Source organism: Lissotriton helveticus, chromosome 8 (assembly GCF_964261635.1).
Source record: "Lissotriton helveticus chromosome 8, aLisHel1.1, whole genome shotgun sequence".
Classification (NCBI taxonomy): Eukaryota; Metazoa; Chordata; class Amphibia; order Caudata; family Salamandridae; genus Lissotriton; species Lissotriton helveticus.
In genome coordinates this window covers 774,086,729-774,114,278 of record NC_136069.1, presented here as the reverse complement: position 1 = coordinate 774,114,278, position 27,550 = coordinate 774,086,729, and the positions used below count along the sequence as shown (strand labels likewise).

Below are 27,550 nucleotides of genomic sequence, written 5' to 3'. Positions count from 1 at the left end.
ATGATATCCAGAAATGGATGGCTGCTCTGGAGAGGGCCTGCACTGTGCAGTGCATTCCCCAGAGTCAGTGGGCAGCTATACTGTGGCTCTCCTTTGATGGTAAAGGTAGAGATAAGCTCCTCACTACAAGAGTAGAGGATGCTAACAATTACCAGGTCCTGAAGAATACACTGGTTGATGGGTTTGGTTTAACCACTGAGCAGTACAGGTTGCTGTTCAGAGATACCCAGAAAACTCAGTCTCAGGACTGGTCTGACTTTGTGGATTGTGCCACTAAGGCTTTGGAGGGCTGGTTGCTGGGTAGCAAGGTTACAGATTACACAGGATTGTATAATCTAATGATGAGAGAACAAATTTTAAACAATTGTCAGAACCAGTTGTTGCACCAGCACCTTGTTGATTCAGATCTGACCTCTCCCCAAGAATTGGGAAAGAAGGCAGACAAATGGGTCAGGACAAGGATCAAGCAGAACCAGAACCAGAACCAGGGTGGTCAGAAGAAAGCAGACCAGAAGGGTAATGTTAAGAATGAGCAAAATGACCAGACGTCTTCACCAGGTCCCCAACAAACCAAAGAGGGTGGGGGTCAGGCTTCCCAGAAGAAGAAGACTCAAGAAGGCCAGTCAAAAAGGTGGTGCCAGTACTGCAAAAGTAAATCTCACTGGTTTAGTGAGTGCACCAAAAGAGGAGGACAAACTCCTGCCACTACAGCCCCTAAGGCAACTGCACCCCCTAGTACAGTCAGTAGTGGTAGTGTACCTCCCAAGGCATTAGTTGGGTTAACCTTGGGTACTGAGGGGTCTGACAACTTAGTTGGCACACTCACTCAGGCTGTCCTTGTCTGTACAGGGGATATGGATATGTCCCCTGAAATAAGTCCCAATACTTTGGGCAAATACAGGCAGACACCTTTGATTAATGGCAAAATGGCTCAGGCCTATAGGGACACTTGTGCCAGTGTCACCATGGTGACACCTAACTTTGTGGACCCTGGACAGATCATGCCAGGTACTGATTTCCTGGTGACCAATGCCAGCAATGTCACTACTAGTCATAGTGTGGCAATTGTGGCTTTCTCCTGGGGTGGAGTGAAGGGACAAAAGAAAGTTGTAGTCAGTTCAGACCTCCCAGTTGATTGTTTGTTGGGCAATGATTTGGAGTCATCACAATGGTCAGAAGTGGAGCAGAGGACTCACGTGGAAATGTTAGGCTTGCCAGCACATGTGCTTGCTGTGACTAGGTCACAGGCCAGAAAATGCCCCACTGAACAGGTGCTGGATCCTGAAATTATGGACCAGACACCTTCCAAGAAGAAGAGCAGTAAGGGTAAGGCTTTGCCTTCCCCCTTACCCCAGGTTGAGGATCAAGTCTCTGAGGAGGCTGATCTGAGAGAACTGAGGGAAACTGAGCCTAAAGAGCTTGAACTTGATCAAGTTGAGTTTCTGGGCTCAGGGGGACCCTCCAGAGCAGACCTGGGGAAGGAACAGTTGAGCTGCCCTTCCCTTGAACCCCTCAGACAGCAGGCTGCTGCTGAGGCTGCAGGGAATGCCACAGGTGCCCACAGGGTATACTGGGAAGATGGACTCCTGTACTCTGAGTCAAGAGACCCCAAGCCTGGTGCAACCAGGAGGCTGGTCATCCCCTTGTCTCTGAGAGGTTTCCTTCTCACCTTGGCCCATGAGATTCCCCTTGCAGGTCACTTAGGTCAGACAAAGACTTGGGACAGGCTTGTCTCACACTTTCACTGGCCCCATATGAATGAGAATACCAAGGAGTTTTGTCGCTCCTGTGTCACTTGCCAAGCCAGTGGTAAGTCAGGTGGCACAACAAAGGCCCCCCTCATACCACTACCTGTGGTGGGGGTTCCCTTTGAAAGAGTGGGGATTGACATTGTTGGTCCAATGGAACCCCAGACAGCATCAGGGCACAAGTTTATACTGGTGGTGGTGGATCATGCCACCAGGTATCCTGAAGCTATTCCCCTTAGGACCACTACAGCACCTGTAGTGGCAAGAGCCCTAGTTGGAGTGTTCTCCAGAGTGGGTTTCCCTAAGGAGGTCGTTTCTGACAGAGGTACAAACTTCATGTCAGGATATCTGACTGCAATGTGGAAGGAGTGTGGTGTGAACTACAAGTTCACCACACCCTACCACCCACAATGCAATGGGCTTGTTGAGAGATTCAACAGGACCCTGAAAGGGATGATTCATGGACTACCTGAAACTCTTAGGAGAAGATGGGATGTCCTGATCCCCTGCCTCTTGTTTGCTTACAGAGAGGTCCCACAGAAGGGGGTTGGCTACAGCCCTTTTGAGCTTCTGTATGGGCATCCTGTAAGAGGACCCCTGTGTTTGGTGAAGGAAGGATGGGAGAGACCTCTCAAAAAGCCTGCAACCAACATAGTAGACTATGTACTTGGTCTCCGCTCCAGGATGGCTGAGTACATGGAAAAGGCATCTAAAAACCTTGAGGCCAGCCAGGAACTTCAAAAAGCTTGGCATGACCAAAAGGCTGTTCTGACTGTGTACCAGCCAGGACAGAAGGTGTGGGTGCTGGAGCCAGTGGCCCCAGCAGCTCTGAAAGACAAATGGTCTGGGCCCCACACCATCATTGAGCAAAAGGGAGAGGTTACCTACTTGGTGGACCTTGGAACTCCCAGGAGCCCTCTCAGAGTGCTCCATGTTAACAGGCTCAAGGCATATGTTGACAGGAATGACATGAGCTTGCTCATGGCCACAGATGAGGGACAGGAGGAAGAGAGTGACCCTCTCCCAGACCTGCTCACTCAGAATCCTGATGATGGATCAGTTGATGGTGTTGTCTTTTGTGGCAGCCTCACTGAACATCAGCAACAGGATTGCAGGCAAGTCTTGCAATCCTTCAGACATATGTTCTCTCTGACACCCAGCCAAACTGATTGTTGTACCCATGATGTTGACACTGGAGACAGTCTGCCTGTCAAGAGTAAAATCTACAGACAGCCTGATCATGTTAGAGACTGCATCAAAACTGAAGTGCAGAAAATGTTGGAGCTGGGAGTCATTGAGCCCTCAGATAGCCCTTGGGCTAGCCCAGTAGTTCTAGTGCCAAAGCCTCACACCCAGGGTGGTAAGAGAGAGATGAGGTTTTGCGTAGACTACAGAGGCCTCAATGCAGTCACTAAGACTGATGCCCACCCAATACCAAGAGCAGATGAACTTATAGATAAATTGGCTTCTGCCAACTTCTTAAGTACATTTGATTTGACAGCTGGGTATTGGCAAATCAGGTTAGCTGAGGAGGCCAAACCCAAGACAGCATTTTCTACCCCTGGAGGGCATTATCAATTTGTGGTAATGCCCTTTGGACTGAAAAATGCACCTGCCACCTTCCAAAGGTTGGTGAATCAAGTCCTCACTGGGCTGGATGACTTCTGTGCAGCATATCTAGACGATATTGCTGTCTTTAGCTCCACCTGGGAGGATCACCTGGTCCACCTGAGGAAAGTGTTAGAGGCCCTGCAAAAGGCAGGCCTCACTATCAAGGCCACAAAGTGCCAGATAGGGCAGACACAGGTTGTGTACCTGGGCCACCTTGTAGGTGGAGGCCAGGTTCAGCCACTGGAGAGTAAGATACAGGCCATCAAGGACTGGACTCCTCCAATCACCCAGACTCAGGTTCGAGCTTTCTTGGGCCTGACTGGGTACTATAGGAAGTTTGTCAGAAATTATGGGTCCATAGTGACCCCTCTTAATGATCTGACAAGCAAAAAGATGCCAAAGAAAGTTCAGTGGACAGCAAGCTGTCAGAAAGCATTCAATGACCTAAAGCAGGCCATGTGCACAGCACCTATCCTAAAGAGTCCAGATTACTCCAAGCCATTCATTGTCCAAATAGATGCTTCTGAGTTGGGTGTGGGGGCTGTTCTGTCTCAACTGAATTTTGATGGTAATGATCAGCCTATTGCTTTCATTAGTAGGAGGTTGACACCCAGAGAGAAAAATTGGTCAGCTATTGAGAGGGAGGCCTTTGCTGTGGTCTGGGCCCTGAAGAAGCTGAGGGCCTACTTGTTTGGCACTCACTTCACCATTCAGACAGACCATAAGCCCCTCTTGTGGCTAAATCAGATGAAGGGTGAAAACCCCAAACTGCTTAGGTGGTCCATTTCCCTACAGGGGATGGATTTTACAGTGGAGCATAGACCTGGTACTGATCACAGCAATGCTGATGGGCTCTCCAGGTATTTCCACTTAGAGCAAGAAGACTCACCTGGTCAAGGTTAGTTTATTGTCCCAAAGTTTGGGGGGGGGTCATGTAGGAGAGTAGGGTCTGCAATCCTATGATCACCCAGATTTTTGCTTTTTACTGCACTGGTTTACGACTTTCCCTGGCTGTGGGCCTGCTAATCAGACCCACAGCCTAGCTGTTCTCTCTATCCAAATTGTACTCAGGTACTGAATTGGCACTGGGCCCTCTCCAAGTCCCTGTACCCAGGGCTGAGGTGTACCCAGAAGTCTCCCAGGGGCTGAAGCATGTATTATGCCACCCCTGGGCTGACTAACTAAACTGACACAACTGGCTGCACGACAGCTGGGGCAAGGTGGTGTACTCACCCTTTGCTTTAGATATAGTATACCTATATCTAACCCTAAAATGGACACACAGATCTCCTATCAGTCACTCCTATGGCAGGCCTTAACAATCCTGAAGGCAGAGTGCTTGGAATCGTGTGAGATGGTGCTCTGGCATGAGCTGAGCCTGTCTGCGGCTTTCGGGATCCATCCCTTAGCCGTTTCCATGATATCGCATACCATATACTCTTAAGGGCATTATAATCCTCGCGGTTATATGCCAACTCTGGTATCGCTTTATCAAAACATGTCGAGTAAGGTGTCATACGAATTGGAATACTAACCCCTCGCCAATTCTGGCGACGGGGTTAGCATTCCACCCTTCTAGAGGGACACGACATGTATGTAACCCCTAACCCCGGTTAAAGTCAAACAGAGCCTCAGCTCCACAAAATGGATGCTGCCACCGAGACACAAGTCTGCCCTCCTGCTGCTGGGAGTCCTCCCAGAGCAGGAGATAAGGACAAAGGGTTTCCTGCCAGGGGCGGTGCCAGCACCGTCCCAGACAGGGTTTTGTGTATTGTAGGTAGGCAGGGCTTTAGAGGAAGGTGACTGCACGTGGCACCCCGGTGCTCACTGTGCATAGGCTGGCTGGAACCAGTTCCAGGGTCGCTCCAGACCCTGTGCTGGGGAAAAGCCCGCCAAGGAAGTGGATGTAACCACCCCCCTCCTAGTCCCACCCCTAGGGCAGGACTTAGTCGCGTGCCAGCCCCTTTTTACAGGATAAAGGTAGGAACTGGCCCCCTTCCAAATCAGATCATCTTTGAATCCTGAAACTACTTTCCACGAAAGGAACTCAAGACTTCTTCCTAAGATTTCTCCCTTGTGACTAAGGAGTAGTCACCCTGCATCCGCAGGCACCATCTAAAGAACACTGCGGTCTGCTGCAAGTCCTTCCTCCGGAATCCGACTGCCCAGCTCGACGAGAACCGGCTTCCCTGGCACCTCTGACCTCTACCCACCCCTACAGCCAAGCTGAGAACCGTGGGTGCGACAAGACCTCGAGGGACCGGCCATCTTCAAGACTGCACGACTTCTGCACAGCAAGCCCGCCGAGTAATTTCCTGGTGAGTGCTTTGGGGTCCGAGAAGCCCCGACCCTGAGCAGCTCCAGCACCGAAGTGCAGCCTCCCAGCATCTCCACGATCTGCGTGGGGCCCTTCTGCTTTTTGCTGCTCACCGCGTTGTTTGGTTACTAGCCCGCTGGCTTGTGGCCTTCTGAACGACGCCCGACGACATCACTGCTGCTGGTCTGGTTGCTCCAGACTGGCCCTTGCTCCCTTTCCGAAGAGGAGCACCCCGGACCCTCCTGGTCCACTCAAGACGCCATTTTGAGTCCACCGCGTGGGCTTGAATTAGCCAAGGCTTGTTGCCCAATCCTGGGTAACTTCGACGCCGACAGCTTCATCCATCGTGGGACAGCTCGCCTCTCCATCCTGGTCGCCGACAACGCCTCCTGGTCCGTGAGATCTGCAGAGCCAGCGTCGCCCACTCACCTAGTCGAGGTGACTACCATCCGGTGCCCTCCTGGTGCCCACTGACTACTGGCTAGTAGTCACGAACTTGGTCCCCTCTGCTTTCAGGTGTCATCCATCTTCCAGATCCAGGCTTGGATCAACTCGAACTATCTTCACTGGTCGCCTGCCAGCATCTTTCTTCCAGGCTCCTGGTCCGGCAACGAGGATTCCCGACGTCTTTTGAGACCTGTGCAGCTGCAGCCCCTGGGCTAGGTAACTTCGGCATTTCGGTGCCCCAGCATAGCCTCACTATCCAAGGGTCAGGATCCACTGTCGTTTTCTTCCTACCAGGTCGGGTTCGCCCGTAAACACTAACTTTAACTTTGCTAGCTTCCATAGACTTTGTCCCGCATCCCGCGTGAGAGTGCACACTCTGCACCCGAGTCCCCTAGGTCTCCTAGAAGTAATCTAACGATTCTATAGCCAAGTCCTAGCGATTCCAAAGCCTATTAGTACTGTACTTACCTGCTAGTAATTTCGCATTCCACTTTTAAAGTATATGGTTTTTCGTGCCCCTCGGGCATTTGTGTATAACGTGCTAACTTAAGTATTTTCGTAAGAGTTTTGTTGTGTGCTTAGCACCCTGTCCTCATAAAGAGTACAGGGTTGTTGTGATTCTAATAAATACATTGTTTATTTTCATAACACTTGTGTGGTGTCCTTTCACTGGGTGTTCAAGGGGTAATGTGATGGTAAAACAGCTGGCTTAACACGCCCTCTAGAGTCTTAGCCTTAGACTGCTCGTATCCATGCTACTAGGATAGCTGGTCTATAAGGTTGACTTACAACCAATCATCAATAAGGGTTGTTTGGACTGATATATAGTGATCACTAGAATAGTGAACACTGCACATCAGGCCAACTTCTCACAGTGTGGCACAAGTGCCAGATTGAAATCACCTCCCCAAATGATGTGCCGGGATCCCGCAGCTAGAATTTTGCCCCACAGAGCGGTAAAAAAAGCAGGCGTGTCTATATTCGGTGCATAAACCACAACAAATGTGTAAGTGTCTCGGCCCAATCTGCCCCATAAGAGTGCATATCGTCCCTCCTTATCAGCAAGTTCCCCATACTTGTGAAATGGCACGGTCCGGGCCACAAGGATAGCTACCCCCCTTGCATATGTGGAGTAAGAAGAAAAAGTACGGTTCCCAGCCCTCTTACTGGCAAAGGTGGCCCCATCTCGTGGCGGCAAATGAGTTTCCTGCAACATAACCACCTGAGCGTGATGCCTATCTAGACAGGCAATAACATTTCGACATTTTCTAGCATCGTTCAGTCCCCGGACATTCCAGGACAAGCAATTTAAATGTACATTAGCAGTTGGTAGAGACATTTTTCAGTTCAAAACAATAGTAGTAGTAAAACCAAAGCATAAAGCCGGAGTCTGCGGCGGTTCTCCGCTATTGACTGTTCGTAAGGACCATGCATAACCTCGTACAATCTTCCTACAGCATTCAAGGAAGTAAAGCCTCAACAAAAAAGAGTCCAACCCCCCTCCCACCCCAGCATTCCAATCATGCCAGTAGCCAATGAGTCCCACCCAACTTTTCCCACCCCTCCCTGTCACTTCTAACCCATGTAGTGACCAAACAATTAGTAACAGCTTAAAGGGGAGTACCCTGAGGGGGTAAAACATAGAGTGCGCACAGCCAACTCTCGGCTCCCAGCTCCAGTTCGTACCGCTCTTGGTGGAGCCTAGAGCGAAGAGAGTGGGCCTTGGCGTACATTACCACAGGTGTGCAGATGCCATGCGACGTCGGTGACTTTGTCCAGTGCAGGCGCCGCAGTCCATATGTTAAGTGAATGTCCAACAAAGTAGGGTAAACGGCCTACAGAACCCCCGGGGACAAACATCATTCGTCCTGTGCTGGTGGCAGATCATCATGTTCCAGCTCTTCTGCAGCATTCCGGTTCTCTTGTCGCTCCCTTCGGAGTGATTTCAGGAAATCTTCTACCTTTTGCGGGTTGGTGAAGAATCTTTGCCGTCCCTGATGAGTGATGCGCAGTTTCGCCGGGTATAAAAGAGCATAGTCCACTTGGGCTTCTCGCAGTTTTTTCTTCACGGGTAGGAATTTGCGGCATTCCTCTTGTACCATCGGCGTAAAGTCCGGATAGATGGAAAAAGTGATTCCATTGTGCTGCAAGTTGCGTTGAGTTCGGGCTGCTCTCAGTGCTGCATCGCGGTCTCGATAATTTAGTAGTCTGGCAATAATAGGCCAAGGCAGCAGTCCTGGCTTGGGTACAGGCGCAAGGGAACGATGCGCTCGTTCCACGATGAACTGGGCAGAAAAAACACCTTCTCCGATGGTCTCCTTAAGCAATTTCTCAATAAAAAGTTCCATCCTGCCCGTGTTGGTAGATTCCGGCACATTCGTGACGCGTATATTGTTGCGACGGCTACGAGCCTCCAAATCCTCATTTTTCGCCGCTATAATCCGGAGTAAATTGTCCATTCGTGTCAGTTGTGTCGTATGAGATGCGGCAGTATCTTCGGCAGTAGAAATCCGCTGTTCTGCAGTCGTGAGTCTCTCCTCATGACGATCCACCTTGTGGACCAAGGCGTCTAAACGAGCAGTGACCCCATCAACCTTTTCAACCACTGTCGTAAACCCCTGCCTCATTTCCTGAAATAGGGCTAAAAAATCCAGGTCCGTAGGGGGGGGCGGAGCGGTCGCCGGGGGTGTCCCACTGGGTCCAGGGCCATTAGGTACCGATTTTGCACCCTTTTTGGCGCCGTCAAAACTCAGCTTCGCCTGACGTCCATCGGGGCGCCCCATGACTGTGGAGGGGGGCAGTCCGCAGATACCACGCGCCCAAGTGGTCCGGTGACTCTCCGGAGGCCGCAAGTAGGCCGCCAGGCAGCGGGGGTCGCGGTCAGCCGCGGCAACCCTCGGTAAGGGAGCCGCCGTCAGGACCGCGCGTCGCAGTGTCTATCAGGAGTAGGGCGCGCGTCCGGCGCGGTCCCCGCGAGCCCAAGGACGTCCGTGCTAATGGGAGAAGCGAGGGAATAGTGAGGCCTCGCGGCCCTGCTGATAACGCAATATTCCTGAAATCACAGTGCAGGCAGATCAATATCCAGGTCACAGCACATGCACTGGATAGGCAGGCATTGTCCGATGTGGGTATCGTGTAAGTGGGGTGCCAGCACAAAGTTCTCTACACCTCGCAATGCGTGGGGCCCATAGGAGCGATGGCGTCCTCCAGCGTGGTGTTCCCCTCTGCTCAGGGCCGTAGGTGTGTATGGCTCAGCCGTAGGTCGCGCCAGACGCGTAGCACTGTGCCAGCCCCAGCAGGACGGTGTGTCGGAGTCTTCCCCAGGCCGTCCCCGGCATTCACATCTCTCCCCTTCCCGCCGGGTGAATCACGGAGGTCTCGCCACCGGTCCGGGTGCAGAGGATCTTCGTCAGCAGGGGGGTCGGCGCTAGTAGCGGACCGACTGCAGCACCCCTCCGATCCAGATTGCAGCGCGGGGCCTCCCCCGCGAGTTCAGGCGGTCGTCCGGCAGTGTGGCCAAGTCCCTCGCGGCCGACCGCAGCCTCGCGTAGGACGTCGCTCCCCGCGCTCCTCACCCGGAAATTTCAATGCAGGTCTCGGCAGTCACAGCGGTCGCAATATCTCCGGCCCTGAGATCGGCAGCAGTTCCAAATTTTGAACGGAGGTAGAGGGCAATAGCCTGCAGGCAGCGACGGGCTTACTTGGCGGGTCTGCACCCTGTAATGTAGGATTATAAGGAGGATTACTGACCAAGGCACGGGAGCTACTTAATTAAGCGGCCATTCCGCTCGTGCGCCCTCTAGCGCCCCTCAATTATTATTGTATAGTTAAATATTTATTTGATTAATACTTATGTAAATTGTGTAATTTTCTTGTTAAAATCTGTTTTATTGTTTTTCAAAGTATAGTATAAAAATTCCTTTTACAGTGTTTTCAATATCAGCATTTAATACTAGTGGCAGTTCGGATCACGTAATAACATGGTTCATAAACTTTTACATAATATCATTGAAGGTAATAATACAATGTTGGTTCAGATGTGGTGGTTATGGTTAGTGAAGATTGGTACACAACAGAACTAAACCGTTTTCTCAACACGGCAACAAACTACAACTTGTGTGATCTGCATGGCTATCATTTAAAGAAGGTACTTAATAATCTGCATTGTCCAAGAAGTTAGCAATATTACTCTGTCGTTATGTGAAGCCTACATGCTCATGTGGGTGAGGATAGGCATTCCTAATGATTGCCCCCATATGTGTGACTATCAGCCAGCTCTCACCCATTTAAGAAGAATACGTGCTAGACTCGCCTCCAGATGCAAGTGGCAGTGCGCAGACCATTCTCCCAGCATTGCCCTCCTCCTCCGTTTCAGTGTCATAGTGGCCTGAGCTGACTGGTGTGTTAGTGGTTAAATCTGGCATAAGCGCATCCCAGTGTGCGGCATCAGGGTACATTCTGAGACCAGAATTGACTTCCCTGTGCATGGCTGAGCTCTATGCTCATGCCTAGTTGGTGAATGAACACAGTCAGGCCATAATATGCAGAGGAGCAGGGGATTTCCATTTATGTGTACCACATATAGTTGAATCAAGCGGGACCTGGCATTTCGGGGATCATGACAGGGCTCTTTAGCACAGCATCCCACTCCTTATCGTTGTTTTATGTAAATGGTGCAATAATTATATAATTTAGTTATATTTTAAATGTGGGCTACTGGGTTTGCTGAGTTGTAGGGTGGGAAGTTCATTAAGTAATAATTAATTAGCAATTCATTGTTAATTTTGTAATTCTTTATCAATTATGTAAATTGTGCTATACTTATTGTCAATATATTTTGGTTGTGGGTTGCTGGGTTTGCAGGGTTATAGGGTGGAATGTTAATGAAGTAATAATTAAATAAGCATTATTTCTAAATGTAAATTAATTATTACACTGTTTATGAACTTTGGAGATCGGATAATTGCTGGTCAATGTTTGTATTTTTATATATATTTTATTTTAAGTAATAATGTTTGTATTTGGAGTTTTATATTTTTTCTAAATTATTAGGTTTTCTTCAAGTATGTAATTTGTTTGAAGGGAAAATAGTTTATCTACTGCTGATTATACTGGAGTGGGAATAGTAAATTTTACCCCACAAAAGTCCCTTGCTTTTCCAATTGTTGCACAGACTGGAGTGGGAATAGTGAATTTAATCCCTCTGAGGTCCAACGGTTTCCTTACTGTCGTGCTGTTTGAAGTGGAAATAATATATCTATCCCCTCCGATGTCTTACAACTTCTGGACTATGGCAGAAACAGGAGTGGGATTAGCATATCTATCATTCATCTGAATCCAATACAATTCCTAATAATGGAGAAATATATTTTTTCAATATTTGTTTGTAATTTTAATTTTATAGAATTTACTTATGTTTCTATTTGTTTTAACATTTTTACAATAATTATTTTATTTTATTTGTTTGGTGATTTATTGAATGTGTTGGAATTGAATTGTTAATATTTTTCTGTTTTGTGTAAATATATATGTGTGTGTCTGTGTCTGTGTGTGTGTATATATATATATATATATATATATGTGTGTGTGTGTGCACATATATATGCATATATATGTATATATATATATATATATAAATATATATATACATACACACACATGCACACACATATATATTACCTACTGGAGTCTGCCAGTATGTGGTTCTAGTTAGGATGTAGTTATCAGAGTGTTTTTACATTTGCCAATACATTTTCAAAACTATTGCGCCAGTCAGAGGACAAGAAAAAGGCGTGGTCCCAAAATGCTTTTTTCCCATGTTAAATTCCATAGGAAACTTTAGACACGGTTACAGCCCAAATTGCTGAATGGAATTACACCAAATTTGGCAAAAGGCAGCTCTTGGTCCAGAAAGTACTCTTTTTGATAAATTGAGTAAATCTGTTTGGTAGTTTCTGAGAAATTTTAAGATTTCTCAAATATTTATCTATGGTCACGGTCGATCCACGACCCCTCCCGATCTCGTACTTGAGATCTGATTGGCTGCCAACCCTTCAAACCAGGAAGGGTTGGCAGCCATCTTGTGACTTGGTTGAACCAAGTCACAAGAAAAAACTTTAAAAAAAGAAAAGGGGGCAGGGTAGAACCACCCTGACCCCCTAGGCCTGTTTATGGGATCGTACAGTTTCTTCAGCAGCTCAGCATTGATCTGATTGGTATATTCCTCATGTTCTCTTAAAACTCACATCTCGTGCTCATCTGCTGGTACTAGAGCGTCTTATCGTTATCTCATCCAAACAACAATATCCTTGCCAGCAGCACAGTGCTTCATAATCTTGAATTTAATTGCTCCTGTCTACATAAAATTGTCATTTGTAACATTACCTTCCTGGCAACAAGCAATGTTACGTTAAACGTTCTTAAGTCCCTTAAATTTGGATTTTTGAGTTGCTAAATTTATATAATTGAAGTACAGTTAATTCATTTAATATCGTTTCGCCATTATTTATGTGATTTTTGTTTTTGAGGACCTTTCTATATTGTTTAGTACTATCACTATTTAAGATTATGAAGATGATGAAGTATTTTTTTTAAAAATTGAAATGCATGTTTTCCTTTATTAAAGCAGGTTCGGAGTCCAGGATGGAAACAGAAAACAATGAACGTGCAAAACTTGGGAAAAAACGTGCAAAACTTGGGAAAAAACGTGCAAAGCTTGGAAAAAGACGAAGACTCAGTGAATCAAATGTTATAGGTTAGATCTCTTCCTCTATATAACATATTTGAATTTGAATTATAGCTATTGAGTAAATGTATCAGAAACAACTGAAATACTAACCTTACTGATGAACCCTTCACAGAACTATATTCATTGTTTAGAAATGCTATCCCATGGTATGCTTTCCTTGAAACAGGTTGTGATTTTTATAGCTCCTTCTGTGCTTCTACATTTTTTAAATTTTATTTATTCCAGTTGTTGGCTGGTAAAATCTGAAGATCCTGCTTTCCCTCCTTCAGGTTCATTTATATCCTCTACAAAATAAAGAGCTAATGTCCTGCAATGGTATTTACTTTGCCAATGGATATTACTTCATGAATTAGCGTTTTGAGAGAAAAAGGGGCCTCATTTACAAGAGGCCTACGCCCCCTGAGTGTCACATTTAAAGATGCTACGGTGGCACAGGCCTCTCAATCATATCTACGAGCCCACACAAAGCCACCCTGTATAGCTTTTCATGGCCTCGTCGATATGGTGTAAGGCAACGCAGTGAAAGATGTTGCGTTTCCTCACACTGCATCACAGAGGTGTGCCATTAGCATTGCGGTGGGTGTTTCCATGCAAAGCCCATGGATTTTGACACATTCCCAGATTTACAACATAGCATAAATCTGGGAATGTGTCAAAACCGTGCGCCTCCCCAGGGGTGGAGTAACAGAGAGAAACAACTTTATTTCTCTGTGTTATTCCCTCTTTCTATGTGTGCTGAATTCTGCGGGCACACATAGAAAGAGTAAGACGCCTCCATTGATTGTTTTCGTGCAGGAAGGTATTCCTTCCTGTACAAAGACAATCATTCCAACAACATAGATACCTTAGCACCATGGTGCAAGGGTGCCTGTTGTTGGGGCAAGGCAGCCATTTGTGCGCCAGCACAATAAAAGAGGATCGGAATGCCCTCTATCCCCATAGATACAGTGCATTCCTGCCATTTTCTCTTGACGCAGGACAATGCCGCAAAGTGATTTACTGCGCTGCCCTGTGTCAAAGTCTTGTAAATGAGGCTGAATATGGGATAAGACACTGAAGCATTATTTACTAAACCTGTGTGCTGCCCTTGCCTTGTGCAAGGTGGCACAAGGCAACTCAAGGACTTAAGTGAGATTTACTAAGCCACACAAAGCCACCTTGACTGGACCTACATAACTTAGTAAATCTAGAGCAATGGATTGCTTCGCAAATCCCTGACTTGCGTTACTGTACAGTGGGATAGCTTTCCATTGATAGAGCTTGAATGTTCTCTTGCATCCACCAACAGATTTTGATGCAATCCCAGATTTTATTAGGGTAGTACACCTGTGATTGCATCAAAATGGTACACCCTCCCAACAAAGGCATTGTGAGGAGAAATATCTTAATTTCTCCTAATTATTTCTACGTGTGCTGCATTCTGATGCACACATATAAGAAGAACATGCTTCTAAAGATTGTTTTTGTGCAGGAAGGTGTCGCCTTCCTGTACAAAAAGCAATCCTGCCTGTAGAGCAGGCACCCTTGCATCATGGTGCAAGAGTGCCTGCCTTGGTGCTAGAGAGCACTCAGTGTGCCAGCACCGGGAGAGAGCAGAAATGTGTCATATTTTAGTAGCTATGGCACATTGCTCCTTTCTACCTGTCACACAGTGCAGCAAGTTGTCTTGCTGCTTTGCATGACATTTGTTGAATCTGCCACTAATGCTTTCATACATCTTCTTCATGGTGTTATCACCATTGTTTTGCTGGTGGTAATGAGATAGAGGTTTTCTGAGTTGTGATGAGATAGTATTGCATCACTGATATATCTTTATCACACAAAATATGAATTTACTACAAGACTCTACATTTGTATACAAATGGCCAAAATGTTCTGTTTGTGGCCTACCACGTATTTTTCCAGTATCTCACTGATTGAAATTACCTCACTGGTAACTTTTTTCATTCCTATATCAAATGTGAAGGGTTGTTCACCTGCTTCAAACATACACCATTTTAGATTTCAGAATACTATTTTCAAGATGCTATGATTCCTAGTTATAAGGAGCTGATCAAAAAGTTATTGTACGTGTCGCAGAGTTAGTCCTGTTCCCTTTGCAGAAGTTGTTAACATGCTTGTCATCCTCTGAGAAGGAGCAACTTGAGACACATCTGCTACACTGCATACCTTGATGAAACTCCTGGGTCTCTGAAGCTGTTTTGTCTTTACCGTAGTGGATGAAAGTCTCTGAAGATTCACCTGTGAAATGCATCTGTTACATTAAAACCAACTACCTCTATCAGGTGAAGGCGAACCACAATCGACTTGCCATTACTTCATGCGCCTCTTATTCTTTTCAGACCAATGGGAGAATCCCCATGTGCAACTGGCCCAGTTGTCTTGTTTGGCAGTAACCAGGGAAGCCCCAAACCCATATATTTACCCATAATGATGTTTAAGAAAGAACATGAGAGTTTGAAAATAATTTGGGCCTGATTTAGGTCTTGGCGGATGGGATATTTAGTCACAAGCGTGATGGATATCTCGTTTTCTGTATTACAAGTGCATTATATTCTATGGCACTTGTAATACGGCTGATGGGATATCCGTTTAATTTGTGCAAATGCTGAATTTATCATAACTAGTATAGGAGAGAAGTTATAGAATGTCCTCTTCTGTAAGCCAAAACCCAGCCTTCTTGTGGTTTCTGCTGATTAGTCAGCCTTAAAAGGTTGACAGAGCCCACCTGCCTCATCTCCACCAAGAGTCCCCATGTTGGAGCATGTCCAGAGGACTTTTATGGATTTGGCCAGGTGCGTTGTGGGAATTTCAGTCCTGACATTCCAGAGACCATCTAGGAGACTCAAGACCTTTGGATTAGTGTTGTGGACACCTTGAACCTACAAGGAGACTTTCAGGAAGCCACTCCTGAAGTTTGGGTAATTTTGGAGAACGTTTGTGAAAAAGCTCCAATAGGTGTCAGACCCGACATCGAGAGTCAAGCCAACTACTTTCAACCACGACCCAGCCATTATATCAGGTCCGACCTGCTGAAAACTCCGGAGTTTAACACATTACAGAATTTGACCAGGGCCTTGCGGAGAGTTAAGCCGGCAAACCCTCTTCCAATCCGGCCTGTTGTGCAGGGTGGATTGACGTCAGAAAACAATCCTCCAGAAAAGTTTCTAAGAGCGAAAGTAATATTTTGACCGAGGCCTCCTGCTTAGTGTATCCGATCGAGGTTCCTTCGTGGTTGGCCTGAAACATTGACTTTGTCTCGGTCAAGCGTGATCTGGGGCCATATTATACAAGTGCCCCCAAAGGTGCAACAGGCATTTGCGCCTGCTTTGCACAGCCTGGGTCACTTTAGTATTACCGAAGGAGCCCTTCTGTAATACCGATAGTGCTGGCACACATAAAGCTCCAGCTCTATCCTCTGAGGGTGTTCCTTCATTTTCATGGAGGTGTGCCCATGCAAATGAGAGAATTCCTTTGCCTCTGCTTCCGCGCTGTATTACAGACGTGAGCACAGAGGCAAAGATGCTTTCAGGAGGCGCACTGACAGTGCGCCACCTCAAAGATGGCACACTGTTAGTATGCCCCATGATGGCAGCCCTACGGAGGAGGTAAAGGGTGTCCCATGGACCCACCCCAGACTTCCCCTTGCAGGCAGGTGCAGTCACTCACTGCACCCACCTGCAAGGAGATCTCTATTACCCCTTCAAAGTGCATGCAGGTTGTCGCCTGCACTGCAAAAACACGGAGCAGCTTCAAAGCAGCCGCTCAGATTTTCACATGAATGGGGTGTCCCCAGGGCAGCGTGAGTTCATGTCTGCCCTTGGGCAGCACATTCATCATAATATGGCGCATTTCCACACTGGGGTAGTAGTGCCCTGGCAATCGCTAGCGCACTAGTCTTCAGAGGCTACATGTGTGGATTATTATGTATGCTGTGTTTAATATGTAGTTAAATACTACTTTTTACACTAAAGATCAGTATTTTACTAGGAAATCATTTCACTGGGGTTACTGCGGATATTTTAAGTTATGAGCCCATGCTTATCTTGCACCTATGTCCCCCTGAAGATCCTTTGACTGCTCAATCTGCACTAACAGTGAGAGTAAAGTGCTGAAGGGATGGTAGGTAGAAAACAAGTTTATTTGGACAATCATCTATAAAAAATTCTAAAAACACATAAAACAGTTACAGTATAAGATTAATTTAAAACACATCACCCCCCCCCCCCCACCCACTGTAATCCATCATTAAAACTCTGACAGAATGTAAAAGCGGAGCCATTTCCAGTGCCACTTCTAAATAACGAATATTTCTGACAGGAACTCTACTGCCTTCCTTCTTTTTACAGTTCTATACTTAAAATACAAAGGTCTTAAAAACTTAATGAGGCTTGAAACATAAAATGTTCAGTCAATATGTATATGCAACAAAGAGCATTTTACATTCAGGGGCAGGGACAAAAAAGTTGTTATCCTGGACCCGGGCCCACCAAGAGCGGGATGAATGAATTGGATTACACCCCAGTCTTGCCCTTAAAATGTCATTCGGCAATCCGGGGTCAAGGACCAGCGTCAGGTAAGGAAAAACAGTAACCGGACCTAAAGAGGGCATTGAAAATGTGACTGAAGGTTACTGACTCAGGTAGGCCAGGTCAAGAGTCTCGGCCACCTTTGCCACAGACTCCTTCCATACTTGTTCACCTGGAAAAGGGGACAGGACATAATTGTACCTCAATCAGAATGGAGGTTCGTGATAGGACTTCAACTATATCTTACTTCCCTTGTCCACCTTCTTTCACTGACTTGAATCTCATCCCAAGTACGTTTAGAGACCATTATCCCTTCATCGTCCTCTGAGAATCTATTAAAAAGCCTTAAAGCCCGGGTAAATTACAACAAATTCTAAGAGGTAAGATTGAACTACCTCCTTATGCCCTAGACCATGGTACCAGGTGGAAGCGACAAAAGTCTTCTGAGAACTGAAGCTTCTAATCGGTCCCACTCATAGGAGGAATCAAGGGAAAAGACCTCTCCACCATACAAGCCCAGGGGAGGTATTCTCCCTTTGTAGGTACTCAATAAAGGAATATGAGACAACACTCCATATTTCCAATTAAATCTGCACAAGCAGCTGGCCTGCAGCAATGATATCTGTTTAATAAAATCCAAATTTTTGTGACTCATTTTAAATTTCTCCTAAATGTCAAACCTAAATATTTATAATAATCAACTTATTCCACCTCCCGGGTGTTTAAATGCCAGCTGATTGTGTTTACTCTTTTACCAAAGACCAACACCGTGGTCTGCTCTAGAATAATTTGTAACTGGTTCTGCCTATATGTTTCAAGGGCGTATAGTTTCCTCTGCAGACCGATTGGGGTTGCAATCTACCAGTACCAGGCCGTCTGCATAAAGGAGACAGGCAATGTGCTGTTTCCTGACTTTAGGGGAAAAGGACTTAGGCCGAGATGTAGGTAAACCGATTTTACCCATTCTAAAATACCGAATTTTACTGATTCGGTATTTTAGAATCGGTAAATGGTATGTAGATTAAAAATCGGTAAAATATACAGAATCAGTAAAATTCGGTATCGGACAATCGGAAAATACCGATTCTGTATTTACCGAATCGGAATCCTCCATGCATTCCTATGGGCCTTTCGCCGCATAGGAATGCATTGGGAATACCGAATCGGTAAATACCGAATCGGTAAATACAGAATCGGTAAATACAGATTTGGTAAGCAAACAAAAGTGAAACTTAGGCAGGCAGCCAATCAGGTGCTACCACCCTCCCCCTCCCTCCCAGGAAGTGGCTACACAGGCAGCTGCAACTAATTAGAAGCTCCTGGAAAGGCAGTTGGAGCAGAGCCGAGTCACTGAGCAGCAGAAAGGGTTTTGGTGCACCTTTAAAAGTTTAAAATGGCAAGCAGCAAGGAAAAAGAGCAGCCTGAGAGGACGAGGAAACTCAAATTCAGCAGCATGGAGTTGCAGGTCCTTGTGGAGGAGGTGGTGAAGGTGCACCACAAACTGTTTGGCAGGCAGACCTTCACTGTGGCAGAATCTGCCAAAAGAAAAATCTGGCTTGAAATTTTGGACAAAGTAAATGCAGTTGGGGTGACCACCATAGACACAGAGGACCTGAAAAAAAGATGTTATGACATCAGGAGCCAAAAGAAAATGGCTGAACATCACAAGCAGGCATCCAAAACTGGTGGAGGCAAGAACCCAGCACCCCCCCTTACTGACCTGGAGGAGATGGCGGCCTCAACCATCGAACCGGACAGCGTCTGCGGACTGGGAGAAGTAGACAGCTCAGCCAGAGCTGCACCCAAAAAAGGTAAGAGACATGCACAGCATACCCCCCCATACCATCATCCTTACCTGTACCCTTTGTGGCCCAGTGAACACCAGTCCAGTACTGCTAGCACTATATAGGGCCAATTCATGATGCGATATGTAGTCAAGAGATGTTAACATGTCATACAGCACAACAACCAACTAGTGAAGTAAATGACTGCATAGAGAATATAGCTAATGTGATACATATTTAATTGTGGTGACTGTGAGACAGTAGCGTTCAGCTAATGTACGCTCATATGTCCACAGGTGAAACGTCTCGCAGGCGCTCGCAGGAGACTGAAGGCACACCACCTGAGAGGGAGGACAGTCAGGAAGCAGGTCCAACTACCCACACCGTACCACAGGACACAGGTGCATCAAGTAGCCATCCTCCTGCACAAGACACAGAGATGCCTCAAGACTTCCTGGAGTCCCCTGACAGATCACAATCCCCTCTGTTGCTGTCATCCCCAGAAATGCCAGTATCACAGCATGAGTCCACACCTGCATCACAACCCAGCAGGAGGCATGTTGTGGCCCCACTCCTAGCAATGGAGTCTGCAGCAGATGACAGTGAGGGCGACGAAACACACACCTTGCCAGCAGATGTCAGCACTGGTACAAGGCACTCCAGTGCAGGGGTGGTCCATAGTGGTGCAAGATGCCGCAGAGTCCAAGAGAGGCCAGCAGATGTACCAGTTGAGGGTCCAAGTGTGTTCCGTGGTCTGGAGGGGAGCATGGTGAGAATACAGAGGATGCAGGGAAAAGCCATCCAGGCATGCCAACGGCAAATGAGGTCCCTAAACAGCAACATTGGAGAAAAAGGAAGGGCATCAGTGAGCTGGTACAAGTCAACAAAGAGATGGCAGCAGGGATGCGCGTAATTGGCAACTCGGTGCAGCTGCTATGCACCAAACTAGACACTGATTTCGAGGCAAGGCGCAAAGAAAGGCAGCGTGGACATGGACTAAGTAAAGCCAGCAACCGCCTGGTCACTGCCACATCCCTGTCATGCAGGAGAAGCAGTAACATGCAGGAGGCCATGACCCAAAACACCAATGAGGTCACTAGGGGCATGGGCAGGATGACCAGTGCTCTTGAGGCGCTGTTAAATGCCCAACCTGCACATACAGCTTCTCTGGATGAGCCTGTCAGTGAGGAGAGCACAAGCAGGAGCAGCATAGGAAGCGCCCTTGTCCCTGAAACAAGGAGGAGCAGGCGCCACGCTGAGGCCACAGGCCAGCAAGACAGTGAGCAGGGTGAGCAACCTACAGGTGTTACAGGGAAGCGAGGAAGGAAATGACTTTTAAAGTTCATGGTGATGTGAACCAGGACTGACATCATTGCAGATAAATACTTTTTGTTGCACAGTTGTGCCTTAAAAATCTACCTCTTTACCAAATTAAACTACATTTGGTGCATACTCCACCTGTCTGTGTCTCTTAACTTACTTAAAAGTAGTTGCATGTGATCTCATCACGCCTGTGTCTGCCATCAGTAGGTGTTGCAACTCCAGATGCGTCTGGGTCAGGCACTGCGTCCTCATCATCATGGTCCTCGTAATCTGAGAGTTCCACTGCTGTGCCCTTCTTGACCGCAAGGTTGTGCAGCATAGCACAGGCTGCAATCATCTTGCAGCAGATGATTGGTGTGTACTGGCGGGCACCTCCACTCTTGTGGAGGCAGCGAAACCTGCTCTTCCACATGCCAAAGGTGCGCACCACAATGTTTCGGGTTGTCGTGTGTGCCCTGTTATATCTCCTCTGACTTGGTGTTGTAGCGTTGAGGTAGGGAGTGAGGATGAAGGAGCGGAGGGCATATGCACTGTCCCCTAATGGCAAGAGAAAAAACATTACTCACATGCACACACACACATCCACCTGTAATACATATAAAGGGAGTTTCACACAGTGTGTTACCTAGCAAGTATCCTTCGCCAAATTCGCCAGCTGTCAGGCGTGCGTAGATCCCACTGTTTTGGAAGATGTAGGAGTCGTGGGTACTCCAGGGGAATTTGGCTACTAGGTCAGTGATCATATACTTGGAATCACCTGTACATTTATAGTGTGGGTGGACTTCCGGTTCCGATAAATGTACTCTGTGGCAGCAGGTGGGCATATTGGTATGTGGGTACCATCAATACAGCCAATTATGTTTGGGAAATGCGCCATCTGATAAAAGTCTGTCTTTGTCCTTAGCAGTTCTGCATGCGTTGCAGGGAAGCTGATGTAGTAATGCATTCTCTGCAACAGGGCATCAAGGAATTTTTTAAAGAAACGTGACAGACAGCTCTGAGACACCCCACCTACCACAGCAACCACACTCTGGTAACTCCCAAAAGCAAGCAGGGGTAGGCTGCACAGCACCTGCACATGGGGGGGATGGCGTGTGCCCTTGTGGTTGGAGTGAAGGTCCCTGATTAGGTCCAGGATAGTTTGGGGAGCCAGCCTGTACCTTTGGAGGATCTCAGGCTCAGTAAGCTGGAATAGAGAGATCCTCTGCCTGTACACCTGCTCCTCCCTCCTCCAGACCCTCTCTCCTTCTGCCTGTAGCCGTATCCGCCTCGCAATGACATAGAATGCCGCCATTCTGGTGAAAATGTTGCATTTTGGGGACTTTTTTATACCATGCACCTGTTTACCACCTGATTTGAATCCATGGTAAATACCGACTCTTAAATACCGCATTTCGTGCAAATTCGGTATTTAAGAGGTTTCCTACATCTCAAAAACGCATTTTACCATTTCTTATTTTCCGAATTGGTAAATTTGCCGATTCGGTAATGTTTCCGAATCGTAATTTTTCCGAATCGGAATATTTACCTATTCGGAAAGTTTACCGAATCGGTAAATTTACCGATTCGGATGTTTTCGGGTCCCCTACATCCCGAATGCCCAATACCGGTCGGTAACGGCCGAAAATCGGTAAATTCGGCCGTTACTGTCCGGTATTGGCCTATCTACATCTGGCCCAAAGAGGCCTATTAGGATGGCGGATGGAAACGGGTTCCGTCCGCCATGGTGGCGGCAAAAATACTCCTGACCTTACCGCAGAAAATTCGCGGTTGCGATTAGGATATTTCTGTCATCACACACCGATCGCGGCGGACGGATCACACCAAAGACCGCCGTAAGCAGACGGTACCACAGAAATACACTCCGCCGCGAACGCATTGACCGCGGAAAAAGGCCCAACCGCCGCCAGACCTGCGGAGGGTCCAGTCGCACGATTAGGATAACCCCGCCATCCCAACTGAACTCACCACCTTCCTCGACCGCCGCGGGAAAAAAGCATCGACAAACGGAGCATGACTGCGGAAGGAGCAAACAAACATCAATACTGCCGTCAAACCGATTAAAAAATGGCGGACGGAAGTAAAACACCAAAAACAGGACACAAACGCACCTGAAACACCCACCCCCAACAACTACACGCCCCAATGACACCCCCCCAGCACAAACAAGAGCAACCAAGTCACCACTCCCACAGAACACCTGACTGGCAACAACCATTGGGACACAACCACCACAAAGAGTATAAAATGAATCCCTCCCATTGCCACAATCCTTTGCATCACAGCACAGCTGGAACAAAGAGGCAAAATAACACAAACTGCAGACACACACTAACACACATACAACCTGCACACCAACACACCCACCACACAAACACCCACAACACCATCCCTACATACCACACACCTGCACACCCCAGCCCACCCCACCAACACCTTGCACATCACACACCATGGCACCCAAGAAAAACCCCAAGTTCACAGAGAGTGAGTTGAAGGTCATGGTGGATGAAATCATCTGTGTTGAACCACATCTGTTCGGTACCCTAGTCCAGCAGACCACATTGGCAACTAAAACCACCATGTGGGACAGGATAGTGACCAGAGTGAATCCTTCAGGGACTGTGCCACGCACCAAACATGAGATTCAGAGGCGGTGGCATGACCTCAAGGCAAGGGTGAAAGGCATCAGGGCCAAGAACCACCTGCGGGCACAACACACTGGCGGCGACACTCCCCTGGAGCCTATACCATTTGCCGAATAGGAGAAGGTGCTGGGAATACTGCACCCTGAGAGCCTGGAAGGAATCGAAGAGGGACGTGAGGCTTGTAAGTACAAACCAATGACCACTATCACACTGTCATGGTCTGCCTTGCACAACTGCCAAGACACATCTTCCAGGCTCCAATCCATGCATGTGGGCCACACAGTCACCCAAATGTGAAGTCCTGGGCTCAAATGCACCCACCATGACCAACCACAAATGTTGCCTCCTACGTTCACAGGCTTGCATGTTGTCGAAGCAGCCAACACCACAACTCCCAACAGGCCCCCATGTCCACAGGGAGGGTGGGGTTGGGTGGGTGAGAGTCCAGCACTACAACTCCCAACAGGCCCCCATGTCCACAGGGAGGGTGGGTCCAGCACTACAACTCCCAACAGGCCCCCATGTCTACAGGGAGGGTGGGGGTGTGTGGGTGAGAGTCCAGCACTACAACTCCCAACAGGCCCCCATGTCCACAGGGAGGGTGGGGGTGGGTCCAGCACTACAACTCCCAACAGGCCCCCATGTCTACAGGGAGGGTGGGGGTGGGTGGGTGAGAGTCCAGCACTACAACTCTCAACAGGCCCCCATGTCTACAGGGAGGGTGGGGGTGGGTCCAGCACTACAACTCCCAACAGGCCCCCATGTCAACAGGGAGGGTGGGGGTGGGTCCAGCACTACAACTCCCAACAGGCCCCCATGTCTACAGGGAGGGTGGGGGTGGGTGGGTGAGAGTCCAGCACTACAACTCCCAACAGGACCCCATGTCCACAGGGAGGGTGGGGGTGGGTCCAGCACTATAACTCCCAACAGGCCCCCATGTTCACAGTGAGGGTGGGGGTGGGTGGGTGAGAGTCCAGCACTACAACTCCCAACAGGCCCCCATGTCCCATCCCAGAGCAAGTTGGAGTCCACCCACCATTTGCTGACCAGTGCATCTCCTCCTTCAAACCTACAGGTAGCTAGCCATCTTCACAGGGGCACCATCCAATAGCAAGACCGGAACACACATATACAAGTATTGTCTCCCCATCTCCACACCACCATAATGCCCAGTACAGTCTACCACACAAACATGATGACACCAACAACCATGTCCTGATTCCCTAGAAATTAGTAATGTAACAACAACACCCCTGTCATGTCCACAGCATTGATTCTTAAATTCTTGTACCTCAGGTGATCGCAACTTGACAGGCGAAACCAGGAACAGCCAGCACCAGTCGCCCCCCTCACAGCCAGGACTCTCCGGTGAAGATTCCATGGTCACCTCGGGTGCAGAGGACGATGCTGGCCAAAGCACACTCCCAGGGCCACCAGGCTCCCAGGACATCCCTGCCTCCACCACCTTGGCCAGTGTAACAACACCAACACCTGCCATTGTGAGCTGTGCAGATACCACCACCACCACCACCACCACTCCTGCCAGTGCCACCCTGCCTGACCCATCGTCCGATGATGGGCGATCAACATCTCAGGCTAGCAGGGAAAGTGGACGGGGGAGGACACAGGTGAGGCCACAGCTCACAAACAGGAGTGCAAGTGCAAGGCGAGGTCGGGAACAAGACCCAGCCCATCCTTGGACCGAGACCCTGGATGCCATTATCAGAGTGGAAGCCTCCTACGAGCGGTCGTAGGCACAGGCGGATCGGGCACACCAAGACTCGCTACAGACCTGCCAGCTGTTGCGGTCCATGGACACCCGCATGGGACAAATTGTTGACCTCATGGGGCAGCAAACAGCTCTTTGGAGGGAGTGGTTATCCCGCGCCACACCACCTCCCCCTCCCCCAAGTGGCCAGCGGGACACAGCACCAACACCACCGCCACCATCACCTGAGGCCACTGACAGGGAGGTGGTCCCTGAGCAACCTGCCCCCACAGCTGGCTCCGCTCCGGCTCCAAGACGGAGGGGCCGTCCGAGGCTGGATCCAGCAGAGAGCAGTGGCAATGCACCATCCACCCGCTCGAAGAGGGGCCACCACTGACTTCACCCTTCCTTGAGCCTGGCATTCACTCTGCGAACTATCTTGCCCCACAATGCCAAGCATTGGTACACGTCTGTTGGACTAGGTGTACATCCCACAATGCGGTGCCCCCACGGTGTTGTCATCTGACATGACCTTCAACTCACACTTCCCCCCAACACCTATTTGTAAATATGCACTAACAGTAATCCACACCCTGTAAATAAACACCACTGAAACACTCAAGGCTGTGTGACCTCCATGTTTTAAACACAGGTTTGTCTTAGTAGTTGTCATTACCAGGTGCAGGGATCAATGTTCTTCAGGATCATGGCTCTGTGGGAGTGACCTAGGGATAATGAGAGAACAACAAGCACAGGTCAGGAAACTGAATCACACCCATCACACCACACCGTACTGCAACATGCCACAAACCACACTCATCACTAATTATGCGGATCACAGGACACACATCAGGGAGCATTGCATGTATACCATCTCACACACACATTTGCGAACAGAACATACCAGAACAGGCAGCATTCACACACCACATCCACACATCACCAGCAAACATACATCACGCATTGAGCAGCAGCACAAGAGGTAGTTACTCACATTCAAGGAAAGTAGCGAGCAATGAGCTGACGCCTCTGGTCCACACCTTCTTCCTCCCCACTATCCTCATCACTGGACATGGGTGGGATGGGAGGTGGAGCAACCTGTTGGTCTGCAGGGTCCATGATCCGTTCAATGTTCTCGCGTAAGGCCAGGTTGTGGAGCATGCAGCAGGCAATCACTATTTTGCATACTTTGCCGGGTGAGTATGGCAGGGCCCCTCCGGTTTTATCCAGGCAGCGAAACCTAGACTTCAGCAGTCCAAATGTACGTTCAATCACCCGACGTGTCTTCCCATGGGCCTCTTTATATCGCATTTCACCTGGGGTAGTAGGATTCCGTAGGGGGCTTAGCAGCCACGGGCGGTTTGGGTACGCAGTCACCTAGGTGGTGGGATGACAGACACATACATCCTTACCAGGATTGGTGGGAACAGCATGGCACACATACAACACAGTAGTCATCACAGCACACTCACGTACAAGCCACGCACGTTCTTGACGCAGATTAGCCATCAGTTGGGGGACAATGCTGTTCCGCAGAATGTGGGAGTCATGTGCGGACCCGGGAATTCTGGCACACACATGGGAGATGATGTTGTCAGCCAGGCACACCACTTGCACATTGATAGAATGGTAGTGCTTCTGATTGCGATAGACGGGTTCACGTTCCTGGGGTGGAATCAGACCAATATGTGTGCCATCAATGGCACCCACTACGTGTGGAATCTGGGCCAGGGCATAGAAGTCACCTTTCACTGCAGCCAGCTCTGCCGGACATGGGAAATGGATGTAATCATCCTTGTAACGCATCATGGCTTGCAGCACATCCCGCAGTACCATGCTGAACATGGATTGGGACATGAAATGAAATGATGAAATGAAATGATTAGGCACTTGTATAGCGCACGGCTACCCGTAGGTATCTCGGCGCTTGTACAAATACCGCTGAGGAACCCTTCCTGGCCTTTCCCTGTGAGGAGCCCACTCCTGGGCACCCCCAAGGTGAATTCAGGCATCCTCAGCGTTGTTGGGGCCGTTGTAGAGATTAAGCAAGCTATTGCCCAGAGGTGCAGAGTGGGACTCATGATTAGAATAGGCACCGAGGTGAGAATTATCAGGTGAGAGGAAATTGAGCCCGAGACCCGCCGAGGTGGGAATTGAAACCTGGTCCCGGCCAGACTACTCCACCAGGGTCTGCCGTTCTAACCATTGAGCCACACATCCCCCCGGCATGACCAACTATGGACTGGAAAGTGCCTGTCACAAAGAAGTGAAGTGCCACCATCACCTTTGCTGTGGGTGTAATTGTTCCTGGATATGGCCTGCGTGGCTGCAGATGAGGTGCCAATTGGGCTACAAGGTCCTGCAATGTCCGTCGGTCAAGACAGAATTTGCGGATTACCTACTCTCAACCATGTCCTCCAGCACAGTGTATGGTCGATGCACATTTGGAGCCCACCTGTGTGGGAGTAGATGGGAGCAGATGTCAATTGACCAACACCGCACAGCTGTGCCACACTATCACATCTTGACCAACACAATACAAATAATACATGTTGCAGACACGGATTGTATGTGTGACGTGACCGAAATATAAGGCACTACAGCTAACTACACACACAATGTTCACCCACAAACAATATCCTGTGTGCAAACATGTCCAATGGTAAGTGCACACATGTTGAAAGAAC

At 48.4% G+C, this 27,550-nt stretch overlaps 1 protein-coding gene across 1 annotated transcript in view; it reads left to right on the top strand.

Moving 5' to 3' along the window:
- The window catches only part of LOC144772911 (uncharacterized), a 2,519,762-nt gene that overhangs the window by 1,776,328 nt on the left and 715,884 nt on the right, over positions 1-27,550 (top strand). The window contains exon 16 of the mRNA XM_078657606.1: positions 12,749-12,877. Coding sequence (XP_078513732.1) covers positions 12,749-12,877 — 129 coding nt within the window. The remainder of the gene's footprint in view (positions 1-12,748; positions 12,878-27,550) is intronic.